The sequence below is a fragment of the Rhinatrema bivittatum genome, chromosome 1 (genome assembly GCF_901001135.1).
Source record: "Rhinatrema bivittatum chromosome 1, aRhiBiv1.1, whole genome shotgun sequence".
NCBI lineage: Eukaryota > Metazoa > Chordata > Amphibia > Gymnophiona > Rhinatrematidae > Rhinatrema > Rhinatrema bivittatum.
Window position 1 is genome coordinate 822,448,172 of NC_042615.1, and position 17,459 is coordinate 822,465,630.

General features: G+C 44.3%; 1 protein-coding gene across 1 annotated transcript in view; it reads right to left on the reverse strand.

Annotated features, from left to right (window-relative positions):
* The window catches only part of LOC115073477 (polymeric immunoglobulin receptor-like), a 102,689-nt gene that overhangs the window by 66,527 nt on the left and 18,703 nt on the right, over positions 1–17,459 (reverse strand). Inside the window, exon 2 of the mRNA XM_029571918.1 lies at positions 6,579–6,905. Coding sequence (XP_029427778.1) covers positions 6,579–6,905 — 327 coding nt within the window. The remainder of the gene's footprint in view (positions 1–6,578; positions 6,906–17,459) is intronic.

The window sequence follows — 17,459 nt, forward strand, 5'->3', positions numbered from 1 at the left end:
TCTCCTCCTATACAGAGACTTCCGCATGGTTTTACAAGCCATCATACTCCCAAAGCTAGATTACTGTAACTCTCTCCTCCTAGGCCTACCAGCATGCACCATCAAACCACTTCAGATGGTCCTGAACGCCTCTGCAAGAATTCTATCAAATGCCAAAAAGAGAGATCATATCACCCCAATTCTCCACCATCTCCACTGGCTTCCGATTAAATACAGGATCCAGTTCAAGTCTTTAATGATGATACATAAGGCCTTACACAACATCGCACCTCTCAACCTAACATTTCAAATTCAATAACACACATCTGTGAAACCAACCAGAAGCGCCTATCAGAACAGACTAATCACACAACCGGCGAAATCCATTCTGAGGAAACGTGCATTATCCACAGCGGGCCCTTCACTTTGGAACTCGCTCCCTCCAGACCTTCGTTTGGAACCATGCCACTCTACATTTAAAGGGAAACTTAAGACTTGGCTTTTCAAACAAGCTTTCCCCTAGAGCCAAGAACTCGAATAAAAGTCTTTTTCAAGCCCATAACGAGTTATTCAGATCTATTATTTTCTTCCTTTTTTCAATCAGAAATTTACACATGCTGACTTCAATGTAAAATCTTGTTTACTTAGTTCTTGTTCAATGTAAAACTTCTTTTTTATTCTGTTCTATGTAAACCGCTATTTGTAGCGATAGTTACTGTTCTTTGTGAACCGGGGTGATATGTATATTATACAGGAACCTCCGGTATATAAATTATTTAAATAAATAAATAAATAAATAAATAAATAAACATGATTTGAAAGACAAAAGCAGTAACAGGAGAGATTAAAATAAGTGAATCACTGTTAACTTCTCTTCTAAGTATACTTTTATTGTTTGGCATACTTCTGCATTATTAAAAATTGAGAAGAAAAAGATCTTTTTAAAAATTTAAAGACGAATTGAAAGGAGATTAATAGGCTTTTAAAATAAAAATAAAAAAGAGAGGTATTTTCCTCTCATATAAAAATAATTGTAAAAAGTAAAAATAACCCATGCTGTAGTTACACAATGTTAGGTTCTATCTTAGGATTTACCACCCAGGAAAAAGATCTAGGTGTCATAGTAGATAATACAGTGAAATTGTCAGCTCAATGCACTGCAGCAGTCAAAAAAGAAAACAGAAGCTAGGAATTATTAGAAAGGGAATGGTGAGTAAAATGTAAAATGTCATAATGCCTCTGTATCGCTCCATGGTGAGACCGCACCTTGAATACTGTGTACAATTCTGGTCACCACATCTCAAAAAAGATATAGTTGCGCGATGGAGAAGGTACAGAGAAGGGCGACCAAAATAAGGGGAATGGAACAGCTCCCCTATGAGGAAAGACTAAAGAGGTTAGGACTTTTCAGTTTGGAGAAGAGACGACTGAGGGGGGATATGATAGAGGTGTTTAAAATCATGAGAGGTCTAGAAAGGGTAGATGTGAATCTGTTTACTCTTTCGGATAGTAGAAAGACTAGGGGGCACTCCATGAAGTTAGCATGGGGCACATTTAAAACAAATTGGAGAAAGTTCTTTTTTACTCAACACACAATTAAACTCTGGAATTTGTTGCCAGAGGATTTATTTATTTTATTTATTTATTTAAACGGTTTTATATACCGACAGCCGTTTGCACATCGTGTCGGTTTACAGGTAACTTACAACCAATGTATATATAGGCAATGCCTTTACAAAGAACATTAAACAATGGAACACAATAAACAAAGCAAAGCTAGCTAAATTAGGAAGGGAAGGATTCAACGGGGGGTGACAAAGGTGGGGGCAGGGGGGGGAGTAAAAACAAAAGACACAAGGGGAAAGGATATGTACAGAGTTAAGCGAAACATTCGTTATATACAAAGTTGTGTACACGGTTATATAACCCTGAATATAACACTCGTTAAACAAGAGGTTATATAGGAGTTTATATAACATACGTTATTTACAAGGTTAGGTAAGGCATTTGTCTTTATTGCCGGTTCTTGCTTAGGAGGGGGAAGACGGGAGAGGGGGGCTAGAGGGGGCATGTGTTAGATGTGGGGTCTGGAGGGGGAGGGTTAGTAGGTGAAGATGAGGAGGGGTAGGCTTGGAGGAAAAGCCAGGTTTTAAGTTTCTTTTTGAAGTTGGGTGTGGAGGTTTCGGTACGTAGATCAAGAGGCATGGAGTTCCAAAGGGTGGGGCCGGCGAGGGAGAGGGCTCTGTTGGTTGTGGAAATAAGTCTAGTAGATTTTATGGAGGGGGAAATTAGAGTTCCCCGGAGGGAGGAACGGGTAGGTCTAGTGGAGGTGCGTTAGTGCAATTAGTATAGCTGTGTTTAAAAAAGGATTGGACAAGTTCTTGGAGGAGAAGTCCATTACCTGCTATTAAGTTCACTTAGAGAATAGCCACTGCCATTAGCAATGGTTACATGGAATAGACTTAGTTTTTGGGTACTTGCCAGGTTCTTATGGCCTGGATTGGCCACTGTTGGAAACAGGATGCTGGGCTTGATGGACCCTTGGTCTGACCCAGTATGGCATTTTCTTATGTTCTTATTACTTGTTTCTGTGAATGACTATTGTTTTTCGATCATTAGATTCTGGAGGAGCCATTATTGCTATCTATTTAGACACTACCTCAGCCTTCAGTTCTGTGAATCAATCAGTATTGTTGCGTAGACCTAGCAGGCTTGGAATAGCAGGGAAAGTTTTCCACTTGTTCGAGTCCTATCTATGATCTTGCCAGCAAGAAATCAAAATTGGCTGGATTCATTCTGCCTGGTTCTCAACCAATGTGGGTGTGCCTCAAAGCTCTGAACTCTCATCTGTTCTTTTTAATATGTATTTATTACATGTATGCAAGCCTTTAGAATCATTTAACATATGTTTTAGATTATAAGAAGACTATATACAGATATACTTCCTGTATTAGCTGGTGGTTCCTCAACAATTCAAATTAGTTCCTGCTTAGAGGCTGTTGCTGACTAGATGACTACAAATGCAATAATTCTGAATTTTGCAAAAACTGAAGCCCTTTTGAACACCAGGATGACTCTAAACCAGCTGTGCTTTCACTTAATGGAGAAAATGTAAGTTCTCAGATCAAATATGTGAGACCCCTCTCCAAGTGAGGGGGGAGGGAGGAATAAAGAGCATGCTACCATTTAAGTGAAGTGCAGCTGAAAAAAAGGGCAGTGCAGCCATGTAACATGAGCTGCCAGCCTGGAAAAGCCAGAGTGAGATTGGAAAGGTTGCCAGCCCTCTCACAGGGAAGGTGTTTAAATGACCATTGACTGGATGAGTTAGGAACACAGGTAGGGGATTTGCTTATCACAGCCCCCTTTACTGCTGCTGGTAATTTACAGTAAAACATCACTTTATAAACAAAGGATGGCAAAATCCTAAACTTCAGGACTTTAACTGAAGAAGTCTTACATTGCAGAATTCTGCCAGAGAGGGATTTGTGAGAGAAATATACTGAAAAAACAATCCCAGGAAACAAACAGATTCCCACCCTGACCAAGAAGCGGAGACAGAACCCTTGGGTGCCTAGTTCTCAGACAACATTTTAAAAAGGGGCTAGGCAGGATGGAAGGCCTTGCACATTCTATCTTCCACAGTCCTGCTGATCTCAGCCTTTTGGTTGAGAAGAGAATATCCCTTCAGGCTGGGTAAGAGCTTAGCTGACCTGGAATCACTGAGCAATAAGCAAGCCATGAGCCTAGTGTAATCTAGACAAGCGAAACCCTCCTACCAAGTAAGAAGATTCTTATGAGTGAGCAGTTTTAATTAATATGAGCTAATTCCAACAGATGAAAACTCGCAGATTGCAGAGCTTGAGCTGTACAATATTTAGTAAAAAACTAGCAACCAATACAGATGCTTCAATAAAGGAGTCACATGATCATGCATAGGGGCTCTTAACAAAAGGCGTGCAGCTGAATTTTGCAAAAGATGCAGGGCTTTTAGATGTCCCTTTGTGGATTGCAAACTGGTTAAAAGATAGAAAACAGAAAATAGGATTAAAAGGTTTGTTTTCACAGTAGAAAACGGTAAACAGTGGAGTGCCTCAGGGATCTGTACTTGAACCGGTGCTTTTCAATATATTTATAAATGATCTGGAAAGGAATATGATGAGTGAGGTTATCAAATTTGCAGATGATACAAAATTATTCAGAGTAGTTAAATCACAAGCGGATTGTGATACATTACAGGAGGACCTTGCGAGACTGGAAGATTGGGCATCCAAATGGCAGATGAAATTTAATGTGGACAAGTGCAAGGTGTTGCACATAGGGAAAAATAACCCTTGCTGTAGTTACACGATGTTAGGTTCCATATTAGGAGCTACCACCCAGGAAAGGGATCTAGGCATCATAGTGGATAATACTTTAAAATCGTCGGCTCAGTGTGCTGCAGCAGTCAAAAAAGCAAACAGAATGTTAGGAATTATTAGGAAGGGAATGGTGAATAAAACAGAAAATGTCATAATGCCTCTGTATCACTCCATGGTGAGACCGCACCTTGAATACTGTGTACAATTCTGGTCACCACATCTCAAAAAAGATATAATTGTGATGGAGAAGGTACAGAGAAGGCCTACCAAAATGATAAAGGGGATGGAAAGACTAAAGAGGTTAGGACTTTTCAGCTTGGAGAAAGACAGCTGAAAGGAGATATCATAGAGATCTGTAAAGTCATGAGAGGACTAGAACAGAAAAATGCAAATCGGTTATTTACTCTTTCAAATAATATAAGGACTAGGGGGGCACTCTATGAAGTTAGTAAATATCACATTTTAAACAAATTGGTCAAAATTCTTTTCCACTCAATGCACAATTAAGCTTTGGAATTCATTGCTGGAGGATGTGGTTAGTGCAATTAGTGTACTTGCATTTAAAAAAGGTTTGGATAAGTTCCTGGAGGAGAAATCCATAAACTGCTATTAATCAAGTTGAGATAGGGCATAGCTAATATTTATTTCCTGCTTTAGTAGCATGGGATCTACTTAATGTTTTGGGTACCTGCCAGGTACTTATAACGTGGATTGGCCTGTGTTGTAAACAGGATGCTGGGCTTCATGGGCCCTTGATGTGACCCAGTATAGCAACTTCTTATGTTCTCATATTATTAGCATAATTGTATTACTATACACACAAAACAAATAAATAAAGAAATAAATAGCATATATTTTATGAATTACTTGCCATTTCCAAGTACAGATAATAAAAACATACATAAAATAAAATCACAGGGCCGGCTACCAAACAGTCAAATAAATAAATAAATAAATAGATAAATAAATAGATAAATAAATAAACAAATAAATAAACAAATAAATCAAAACTACAGAATTGAAGTAAGCATCCTATTACCCAAAAAGGTATTAATAAAATTATTCTTAGAGTCTGGAACCAAATGCTTCACAGAACAAATGTGATTTTGGCAGTCTTTCAAATTGAGGAGGGATGCAATGATTCTGGGAGAGCTTTCCATGCCACAGGAGCAGCTATAGAGCAGGCACGATCACGTATCTCTGCCAGGTGAGCGGGTAGAGGGGACGGAGCTTCCAACAGCCTTTCCTTAGCTGCCCTAAGCTCTCGAGACAGCTTATAAATGCCCAGAGTGAACAAGGTCCGGAGAGAACTTAGTTATTGAATCCTGAGTAGCCAAAATGGAAGCTTACAGATAGCTGGATTAGGATGATTTTTAGAAGAAATGTAGCCGGCTACCCTAGGACCGCTGGAGCCGCTGAAAATCTACCCCATAATGAACTGAACACGGCCTGCCCCCTGCTCACCTCCCCTTCACTCTCACAAAAAGGAATTCTCTTCTCTCAAGGAAAGGGATCTGGACAAAACTGCTCAGAAAAAATGCGGCAGAGCAGACTCCTACATAAATTCATTTCCTGGTAATTTCTGGGCAAAATCAGTAAATTCTGATACCGATAGCGGCCCAGTCTTCTTCAGCCCAGCCGCACCAGTTCTCCCCCTGGCGTAGGAGTGGATGAGGAGTGAGTGCTACTGAAGCCTCGCCTTTGGATCTACCTCTCCCTGCAATGTAAACCAATCCGATATGGTTATCTACTATGAAGGTCGGTATAAAAAACCGCTAAATAAATAAATAAATAAATAAATGTGACACACATGCATCATCCAGCCCGGGAGCTTGCCTTTAATATCTGAACCTTATTGCTTCTCACTCGTGCAACAGATTTGTGAATCTCAGCTCTAAACTGGGAGAGCATTTCTCAGTTTACTTTAGATAGAACTGGGGTAGAGATTCTAGGCCAAGTTACACTAATTAAGAAAAGACTGAGAGAAGTAACAACGTGCATAACGAGAGTTCCCCTTAACCAGCTAATGATTCCGACTTCATATTTCACGATGCTCATTTCATAGCTCTAAGCCTTCCATTTGTTTCTTGTTGTACGTCTTCTTTGTCTGTATTGCTACACTGTAAGCTCTAAGGAATAGGAATTGGGCATTATGATTGTACAGCACAGGCTACATCTGGTATGCACCATACACATGATTAGCAATGATAATTAGCATGAGATGCTGGGGTCTGGACTTACCTGAAAGAACAATCACAGACACAGGGTCTCCAGGATCCAAGAGTGGATTCTCTATCCCGCACCAGTACTTCCCGCTGTCCCCTTGGGTGAGCTCCTCCATGGTCACTATGAAGGTGAGCGCTGCGACGTTGTCCTGGATGGTGAGTCTGCCCTGAGTTATGTGGCGGTTTGATTCTGTCTGGATAAGGATGTGGCATAGGATCCATGTATCTCCCCTGCACCAGTATTTATTGAGAGTCTCATAACCTCTCTCATACTGACACTGCAGGGAGAGCGAACCTCCAACGAGACCCCTCACTTCCCTCGGGCCACGCAGCCCCCGGCATCCTGTTATAAAGAGAAGGGGGAGAATAGTTATCAAGAAACTGAACATTTTCATTTGGAGTAAGAAAATAACTAGACACAGGGAGAACAATTTTCAAAAGTCATTTACTCATGTAAATGGCTATTTATGCAGGTGAATCAGCTGTCTGAATAACTGCCCGCCCTGTATATGGGTAAAAGGATGCACGGGGATCAACAAGGCAAGCCTGAGAAAAGTAGGAAGGCTCGGAGGCGGGGTTAGGTCAGGAGAGGCAGTAAGCTGTGGAGTTTGCATTTCCAGAATTATGACGAGTGTTGTTTTTCAGGGGACAAGAATCCACAGATAAAGCAGGGGCAAACCTTTGTGGGCATTTTTTAACCAGGGTAATTTTCAAGGGGAAAATATTCATGTACTTTGCACCAAGGCAGGCACTTCTGCATACTGCCCCCTGTAAGAACCATAAGCTTTCCATTCTGCATTCATGAGCCTGTTTTATATTTAATACTAAAGCTGTTCTTCTGAATAGAAGAAACTGAAAATAGCATCTTATGAAAATACCTGAACATTTTCAGGGATTTTTTGTTTTGTTTTGGGGGGGGGGTGTACAAAATGTAGCCCCTGAGGCCTTCTGCACCTCTCAGCAAAGACTCGAGGACTAGGCCACTCTGATCCCACCTCCTGCCATGCAAAACAAGCTTTGAGGCCTGGGCCTACCTGGCTGAGCTGAACCATCTTTGTTTTTTTTGAGGGTGGGATTTGGGGTTTTAATGTTTCTTTTTTCAGTTCAGGAAACGAGCCAAACTAAAAAAAAACAACCCCCAACAACTGTAAATAAACCAAAAAAAAAACCCCCTTTCTTCAAAATGAAAAAAATGAATCAAAATTAAATTATTGGGCCTGCTCATCTCTATTAATTATTGTATCTAAAGCTTGAAGAGCAGGGAACCATTAGAAGTAACTCATGGAGACTGACGACCTTGGGCAGGGTCTTCCTGAAACTCTCTCTTGTGATGTTTGCAGGGCAGGGAGGGATTCTGCAGTGCAGCCCTCAGTGCACACTGCAGTCAATGCTGGGGAAGACAACAGCAAGCTAAGGCTGCAATCCAACTGAAAGTATTTCTGCTTGTCAGGATTTCATATCACACTTTGGTGTGCATGGGGAGAGATGCTCAGCCCGGCAGGGTTGAGCAGCCTCCTTAGGCTAGGCCCCACCCTGAGGCTTTTCGCTGTGGTTGGCCACAATGGCTTTTGCGCACTTTCTAAGGATGCCCTCTACAGGACTGTTGGTCCAGCGTGTGCGCCTCACTGTGCATCCAGGTTGTGCATCCAGTTTTTGAACGCATAGTTGCCGCATGCTTACCTATGTGCACAAGTGGTACTGTGCATTTAACTTTTGTCCGCCTAAGTATGCGCCTAGGTGTATGCGCTTAAGTGTTGGACGCATAGGGGTAGATTTTCAAACAAGGCGCGTTGGCGTACTTTTGTTGGCGCTCCAGGCGCAAACAAAAATACGCGGGATTTTAGTAGATACGCGTGGAGTCGCGCGTATCCGCTAAAATCCTGGATCGGCGCGTGCAAGGCTATCAATTATGTATAGCTGGCGCGCGCCGAGCCGCGCAGCCTACCCCCGTTCCCTCCGAGGCCGCTCTGAAATCGGAGCGGCCTCGGAGGGAATCCTCTAACGCCCTCCCCTCACCTTCCCCTCCCTTCCTCTACCTAACCCACCCCCCCGGCCCTGTCTAAACCCCCCCCTTACCTTTGTCGGGGGATTTACGCCTCCTGGAGGGAGACATAAATCCCCGCGCGCCAGCGGGCTGCTAGCGCGCCGGGACGCAACCTGGGGGCGGGTACGGAGGGCACAGCCATGCCCCCGGACCGCCCCGGGCCGTAACCACGCCCCCGGACCCGCCCCCAAAACGCTGCCGACACGCCCCCTAAACGCCGCGACGACCGGGCCCGCCCCCGACACACCCCCGACACGCCCCCCTCGGAGAACCCCGGGACTTACGCGAGTCCCGGGGTCTGCGCGCGCCGGTGAGCCTATGTAAAATAGGCTCACCGGCGCGCAGGGCCAAATCTGGGCGGATTTAGGCGAGCAGGGCTCTTAAAATCCGCCCCATAATTTTTTAGGTGCATAGTTGAGCACCTATCTGAAATAAAAAAACAAAAAAAGCTAGACACATGCATCTGGCCGCCACTCAGAGCACTGTCGGCCATCGTGGCACCTGTGCCTAAGAAGCCTAAATGTCTTTCTCTTTACACTGCTTGTCATATACCTTGGCTACTCCTGACTGGACATCTCAGCCAGGAGTAACCGCTGATTTGTGCCAGCACTGTTTGGAGGCTCAGGGTAAATTGTCTTCCTCTGATTTCACTGAGCCTGGTTCTTCCCAGCCAGATGTGGGTCTGGGTAAAAGACGATTCAGGTGGGGGACACCTGATTTTGGAACTCCCCTAACTGGTTCCTCAGCAGAGGAAGGTAGCTCAGTGAGTGCTCCTCAGGTTCCTCCCGGTCTGGACGCTTCTACTTTTTCATGGGTAGAGTTTTTCAGCAGTTACAATCCTTTCTTCAGGCGCAGTCCTTGGCCCTGTCCCATGCTCCTGGAGCAGAGGCGCAGGTGGAAACCGTGCCTGAATCTTTTTTGGGTGCTGGAGTCACTCCTAGAGCGGCAGCAGGTCCCCTGGATGGAGATCCGGATGGCGCGGATGATGACGCCGATCCTGCCTCTCTTGAGGAAGGTAAAATTCCCCCTGGATTAGAAACTTATAGAACTGCTGTGGTTCTTGCATAGAAATGAATTGCCAGCTGGATTCCCAGACCTTGAAAATGCTTGGAGTACTTGGTGCAGTTTCAGTGTCTGAGCCCAAGAGACATTCCATTTTGGTTTCCTTGCATTAAGCCTCTTGTTTTTACCCCGTGATGGAGGCCAGTCAAGAATTAATTGATCTTCAGTAGGGCTCCCCAGAATTTAATTTCAAAGGGGGTCATATTTTGGAAGCCCTGTACCCCTCTGGATCCAGTAGTAAGAGAGTGCATTCATTTTCCCAAGATGGATGCACTTGAGTGTGCAGTCTCCAAGCGGACCACTATTCCTGTGAACCTTGATATTGTAAACCGCTTTGGTCAGTTAGTTTTACTGGTAAAACGGTATATAAATTTGCTTAAATAAATAAATAAATAAATGCTGATCTGTGGAGGTTTCTGGTGGATTTGCCCCTTTGACTTCTGGCACACGGGAACCTGTTGCAGCAGGGATCTGTCCTTCATGAAGATCTGACTCGATTTTGTCTTATGGTATGGCCCTTCTGAAATGTGGATTCTCTCTGGCAGTGATCTCCACCTTTCTAAGAGCTAGAGAGTTCTCCACTTCCTTGGCCTATATGCAGATTTGGAGAGTGTTTGAGGCCTGATGTGAGGATCGAGGTACTCTTCCATGTTCAGTCAAGATACCTCTCATTTTGGACTTTTTGCAGGATGGCTTGAATAAAAGCTTGGTTGTACTTGCCTGTTTATGAGGAAAGGCTGAAGAGATTAGGGCTGTTAAGCTTGGAGAAGAGATGGCTAAGGGGGGATATGATAGAGGTCTTTAAGATCATGAGAGGTCTTGAATGAGTAGATGTGACTCGGTTATTTTCACTTTCGAATAATAGAAGGACTAGGAGGCATTCCATGAATTTAGCAAGCAGCACATTTAGGACTAATCGGAGAAAATTCTTTTTCACTCAACGCACAATAAAGCTCTGGAATTTGTTGCCAGAGGATGTGGTTAGTGCAGTTAGTGTAGCTGGGTTCAAAAAAGGTTTGGATAAGTTCTTGGAGGAGAAGTCCATTAATGGCTATTAATCAATTTTACTTAGGGAATAGCCACTGCTATTAATTGCATCAGTAGCATGGGATCTTCTTAGTGTTTGGGTACTTGCCAGGTTCTTGTGGCCTGGTTTGGCCTCTGTTGGAAACAGGATGCTGGGCTTGATGGACCCTTGGTCTGACCCAGCATGGCAATTTCTTATGTTCTTATGTTCTTAAGGGATCCGATCAGTGGTGGCTCCTTGTTGGCTCATTCTGATGTGGCCTGTTTTCTGCAAATTTGTGATTACAAGTGCGTTTAGAAAGTAGTGGGAAACAGTTTCGTCGGTTTGAATATATCTGGTTGGTACGGTGTGTTTAAGGTGACGGTGCACAGGGTGGTTATCCCTGCCATAAAATAGATATTCTTTTTTAACTTTATGAAATATATTCTTTTGTTAGTTGGAGAATTGATGGCTGTGTGCAATTGATATCCTCCCAATGAACTGGAGTTCAATATTACAATATGAACGCATGAATATTGATCAACACATATGAGGAAGAAGTGGATAGAGGGTGTATGTGAACAATACAGAAATTCATCCCTGAAGAAGCCCTAAGGAAGGGGTGAAACGGGTGTCCCGTCGGGCATTATAACATTAGATATTACATTATATAATTTGAATTACACATTGTGTTAATATCAGGGCAATAATGGTAGATACTTTGTATCTGGTATGACATTTAAGAGTTTGCTGTGTTTCAAAAACAATATAATGTGATACATGTTAATTAATAACAGATACTTGGTATCGGTAACAATAGTGAATGTCATTTTGAAAAATAATGTACTGTAACATTGGGGTTATACAGTGGGGGGTATTAGTATTGTTCATGTACTAGATGGTTTTTATAGTATGTGGTGGGATATGATGGTATGTATGGTGTGTATGTGAGTATGGTGTGGAGGATTTTAAACGGGGATATTATGTATTGCACTTAGCACTTTTTGTTAAAATGTATGAGATATAGTTTGGAAATAAATATATATAAAACATATGGTTGGCTTTAAATTGAGCCTAGTTCCTCTGGGTTAGTAATAATCGAGGGGTTAAAGGTGCATTTAGAGAAGATAAGGCCATCGTGGAAAGATTAAATGATTTCTTTGCTTAGGTGTTTACTGAAGAGGATGTTGGGGAGATACCTGTTCCAGAGAAGGTTTTCATGGGTAAAGATTCAGATGAACTGAACCAAATCACTGTGAACCTAGAAGATGTGGTAGGCCTGATTGACAAACTGAGAAGTAGTAAATCACCTGGACTGGATAGTATACACCCCAGGGCTCTGAAGGAACTAAAAAAATGAAATTTCAGACCTATTAGTTAAAATTTGTAACCTATCATTAAAATCATCCATTGTACCTGAAGACTGGAGGGTGGCTATAATGTAACCCCAATATTTAAAAAGGGCTCCAGGGGTGATCCAGGAAACTACAGACTAGTTAGCCTGACTTCAGTGCCAGGAAAAATAGTGGAAAGTGTTCTAAATATTGAAATCACAGAACATATAGAAAGACATGGTTTAATGGAACAAAGTCAGCATGGCTTTACCCAAGGTAAGTCTTGCCTCACAAATCTGCTTCATAGGGATGTGAATCGTGTCCTCGATCGTCTTAACGATCGATTTCGGCTGGGAGGGGGAGGGAATCGTATTGTTGCCGTTTGGGGGGGTAAAATATCGTGAAAAATCGTGAAAAATCGTTAAAAATCGAAAAAATCGAAAAACCGGCACATTAAAACCCCCTAAAACCCACCCCCGACCCTTTAAATTAAATCCCCCACCAAATAACTTAAATAACCTGCGGGTCCAGCGGCGGTCCGGAACGGCAGCGGTCCGGAACGGGCTCCTGCTCTGAATCTTGTCGTCTTCAGCCGGCACCATTTTCCAAAATGGCGCCGAAAAATGGCGGCGGCCATAGACGAAAAAGATTGGACGGCAGGAGGTCCTTCCGGACCCCCGCTGGACTTTTGGCAAGTCTCGTGGGGGTCAGGAGGCCCCCCACAAGCTGGCCAAAAGTTCCTGGAGGTCCAGCGGGGGTCAGGGAGCGATTTCCCGCCGCGAATCGTTTTCGTACGGAAAATGGCGCCGGCGCCATTTTCCGTATGGAAAATGGCGCCGGCAGGAGATCGACTGCAGGAGGTCGTTCAGCGAGGCGCCGGAACCCTCGCTGAACGACCTCCTGCAGTCGATCTCCTGCCGGCGCCATTTTCCGTACGAAAACGATTCGCGGCGGGAAATCGCTCCCTGACCCCCGCTGGACCTCCAGGAACTTTTGGCCAGCTCGTGGGGGGCCTCCTGACCCCCACGAGACTTGCCAAAAGTCCAGCGGGGGTCCGGAAGGACCTCCTGCCGTCCAATCTTTTTCGTCTATGGCCGCCGCCATTTTCGGCGCCATTTTGGAAAATGGCGCCGGCTGAAGACGACAAGATTCAGAGCAGGAGCCCATTCCGGACCGCTGCCGTTCCGGACCGCCGCTGGACCCGCAGGTTATTTAGGTTATTTGGGGGGGGGTTCGGGAGGGTGGGGGATTTAATTTAAAGGGTCGGGGGTGGGTTTTAGGGGGTTTTAGTGTGCCGGCTCACGATTCTAACGATTTATAACGATAAATCGTTAGAATCTGTATTGTATTGTGTTCCATAACGGTTTAAGACGATATTAAAATTATCGGACGATAATTTTAATCGTCCTAAAACGATTCACATCCCTATGCTTCACTTTTTTGAAGGAGCTAATAAACATGTGGATAAAGGTGAACCGGTAGATGTAGTATACTTGGATTTTCAGAAGGCGTTTGACAAAGTTCCTTATGAGAGGCTTCTAGGAAAAGTAAAAAGTCATGGGATAGGTGGCGATGTTCTTTCGTGGATTGCAAACTGGCTAAAAGACAGGAAACAGAGAGTAGGATTAAATGGACATTTTTCTCAGTGGAAGGGAGTGGGCAGAGGAGTGCCTCAGGGAGGGACCCAGTATGGCATGTTTTTATGTTTGCTGGATTCTGCTGCTAGCCGCCTGCTTCGACCTGGAACTGATATTTGGATCCGCCCGGCTGCTGCTGATCGCTAACCCGGACTAGTACTGAGATCTGCCTCCCGACGACAAAAGCCTGGGAGTCTCTCTCAGGTAGGACCGTACTCGTCTCGGCTCAAGGGTCCAGTGTCACAATAGTAATCAAGAAAGCAAAACATCAGGTGCAAGAAAGGATTGCCATAAAGGTAAAGAGAGATGACAAACCTTTTTTCAGATACATCAGAGAAAGGAGAACGGTCTGAAGTGGTATAGTGAAACTGAAAGGTGAAAAGGATCAATGTGCAGAAAGAGATGAAGAAGAGGTGGAAATATTAAACAAATACTTCAGTTCGGTGTTCATTAAAGAAGACCCTGGAGAAGGACCATCACTAATTAACAAGGCTGTGGATGGGGGTGGAGTAGACAAAACTCAGTTTACAGAAGAGAATGTATGGGAAGAGATAGGAAAACTTAAAGTGGACAAAGCCATGGGGCCTGATCAGGTTCATCCCAGGATTCTGAGGGAGCTCAGAGATGTTCTGGCGGGTCCACTGAGTGACCTGTTCAATAGATCCCTGGAAATGGGAGTTGTGCCGAGTGATTGGAGAAGAGTGGTTGTGGTCCCACTTCACAAGAGTGGGAGCAGAGAGGAAGCTGGAAATTACAGGCCAATTAGCCTCACCTCGGTGGTGGGAAAATTAATGGAGACTGCTGAATAAAGGATAGTGACCTACCTACAATCTGGTGGGTTGCTTGATCTGAGACAGCATGGATTCACCAGGGGAATGTCTTATCAGAAAATGCTGATTGATTTCTTTGAATGGGTGACTAGAGAATTGGATCAGGGAAGAGCATTCGATGTGATTTACTTGGATTTTAGTAAAAATTTTTAAATGATGCCACATAGAAGACTCATGAACAAAATGAGAAGCTTTGGTGTGAGTGCCAAGGTGGTGGCATGGGTTACAAACTAGTTGATGGATAGAAGACAGTGTGTGATAATAAAAGGAACCTTCTCTGGAGAAAGAACGGTGTTAAGTAGAGTGCCACAGGGTTTGGTGTTGGGACTGGTTCTGTTCAACGTCTTTGTGAGCAACATTACAGAAGGGATAGAAGGTAAAGTTTGACTATTTGTGGATGATACTAAGATCTGGCCTGCAACAGAGTGGACATACCGGAAGGAGTGGAGAGAATGAGATGTGATTTAAGGAAGCTTAATTAATTAATTAATTAATTAATTAATTAATTAAACAGTCGGATTCCCCCTGGTCCGCAACAATTCTAAGTCAACTGCTAGGTGCCGGCCAAGGCGAAACGCTGGCCTGCCCCCACACCCTGGGGAGGGCGGGGGGGAAAGTCACCCACCGCAGCTGGGGCAATCTACAGAAAGGGCCCAGCTCACATCCAGAGTCATCCAGAGTCATCACTGTCCTGGGGTGGGGCGGTGCCTCATCCAGTCCTGGTGGTGGGGCGGTGCCTCATCCAGTCGTGTCCCGTGCTCAGCCCCACGACGTCAGGAGCGTAGCAGATCGCTCCCGGACCCCCGCTGGACCCCCAGGGACTTTTGGCCAGCTTGGGGGGGCCTCCTGACCCCCACGAGACTTGCCAAAAGTCCAGCAGAGGTCCGGGAACGACCTCCTGCACTCGAATCGTTTTGCCGTACAAAATGGCGCCGGCCATACGCCGTATGACAGGGCAAAGGTAGCGCCGGCGCCATTTCTACAACGCACCGGAGGCCCGAGAGTAAAAGATCACACCGGGACCCCCCCCCCCCCCACTGGACCCCAGGTAATTTAAGGCATTTTGGGGGGGTTCGGGAGGGTGGGGGATTTATTTTAAAGGGTCGGGGTGGGTTTTAGGGTTGTTTTAGTGTGCCAGTTTTCCCGCCCTCCCCCTTCCCCTCCCCCTTCCCCCGATTTACGATTTTTGACGATAAATCGGGGGAATTCCTATTAAATATCGCCTCTAACGATTTTTGACGATTTAAAATATATCGGACGATATTTTAAATCGATATTTTAAATCGTCAAAGAACGATTCACATCCCTACTATTTGTCACACAGTTTTGAGAACCATAAGCGCATCAGATATGATCATCCCCAGATCCCTCTCTTGTTTGATGCACGTTTGCACACCATCCCCTTTCATTTTTCTGTGCTCCAAATACATGAGTCTGTACCTGGCAAATCTAGTATTCTATTCCCTAATATATATTTATGACTCCAGGGCTTTCTTTCTAATCTGGTAATCAGAAGACTAAGCATATGAAGGGGTGGAGTTAAATTTCTCAACTGCCATTTGTCTATGAAGAAAGGACACATTAAACTCTCACCTGGCAAAAGGATCATCAGACCCCATACAGGGAAAATCATTAAAGTTTTCATTGTTTGAAATCCTTATTCTTTAAAACATCAACAAACTGCTTTGTGCCAGTTAATGTTACCCAGAAAGCTCTGTGCTCTTTGGATCTCAGATGGGTCACTGCTGGTTAATCTCCATAGAAAGCTCTGTGCTCTGTAGGGTCTCAGGTGGTCACTGCTGGTTAATCTCCATAGAAAGCTTTGTGCTCTGTAGGGTCTCAGGTGGTCACTGCTGGTTAATCTCCATAGAAAGCTCTCTGCTCTGTAGGATCTCAGGTGGTCACTGCTGGTTAATCTCCATAGAAAGCTCTCTGCTCTGTAGGGTCTCAGGGGGTCACTGCTGGTTAATCTCCATAGAAAGCTCTGTGCTCTGTAGGATCTCAGGTGGTCACTGCTGGTTAATCTCCATAGAAAGCTCTCTGCTCTGTAGGATCTCAGGTGGTCACTGCTGGTTAATCTCCATAGAAAGCTCTCTGCTCTGTAGGGTCTCAGGGGGTCACTGCTGGTTAATCTCCATAGAAAGCTCTGTGCTCTGTAGGGTCTCAGGTGGTCACTGCTGGTTAATCTCCATAGAAAGCTTTGTGCTCTGTAGGGTCTCAGGTGGTCACTGCTGGTTAATCTCCATAGAAAGCTCTGTGCTCTGTAGGGTCTCAGGTGGATCACTGCTGGTTAATCTCCATAGAAAGCTCTGTGCTCTGTAGGGTCTCAGGTGGTCACTGCTGGTTAATATCCATAGAAAGCTCTGTGCTCTGTAGGGTCTCAGGTGGATCACTGCTGGTTAATCTCCATAGAAAGCTCTGTGCTCTGTAGGATCTCAGGTGTCACTGCTGGTTAATCTCCATAGAAAGGTCTGTGCTCTGTAGGGTCTCAGGTGGTCACTGCTGGTTAATCTCCATAGAAAGCTCTGTGCTCTGTAGGGTCTCAGGGGATCACTGCTGGTTAATATCCATAGAAAGCTCTGTGCTCTGTAGGGTCTCAGGTGGATCACTGCTGGTTAACCTCTCCAGACATTTCTGTGCTCTGTAGATTGTGACTCAGTTCCTCATTTCACTATTTCTCATGAAAGAAACCCCCTTTTCTTAAAACTAAAATGGGGAAGTGTTTTCCTCTCGTTTGTGGTCTGTTTGATGTGTTTTCTAATGTTAAGAATCTTTCACTGAAAATGCACAGTTCATTGTAATCACATACATGGATCACATTACTAGACTTAATGCTGAATGGATTGATTTTTCCAGAAATTTCTAAAAAGGTCTAAAGTTTTTTCAATGCCCCTGTATGATAATTCCAGGGACAGTGCAAGTGCATTAGGCATGGTAGGTGAACCTTATATCCTTGCTTCTCTCCCTCTCCCCACATATACAAT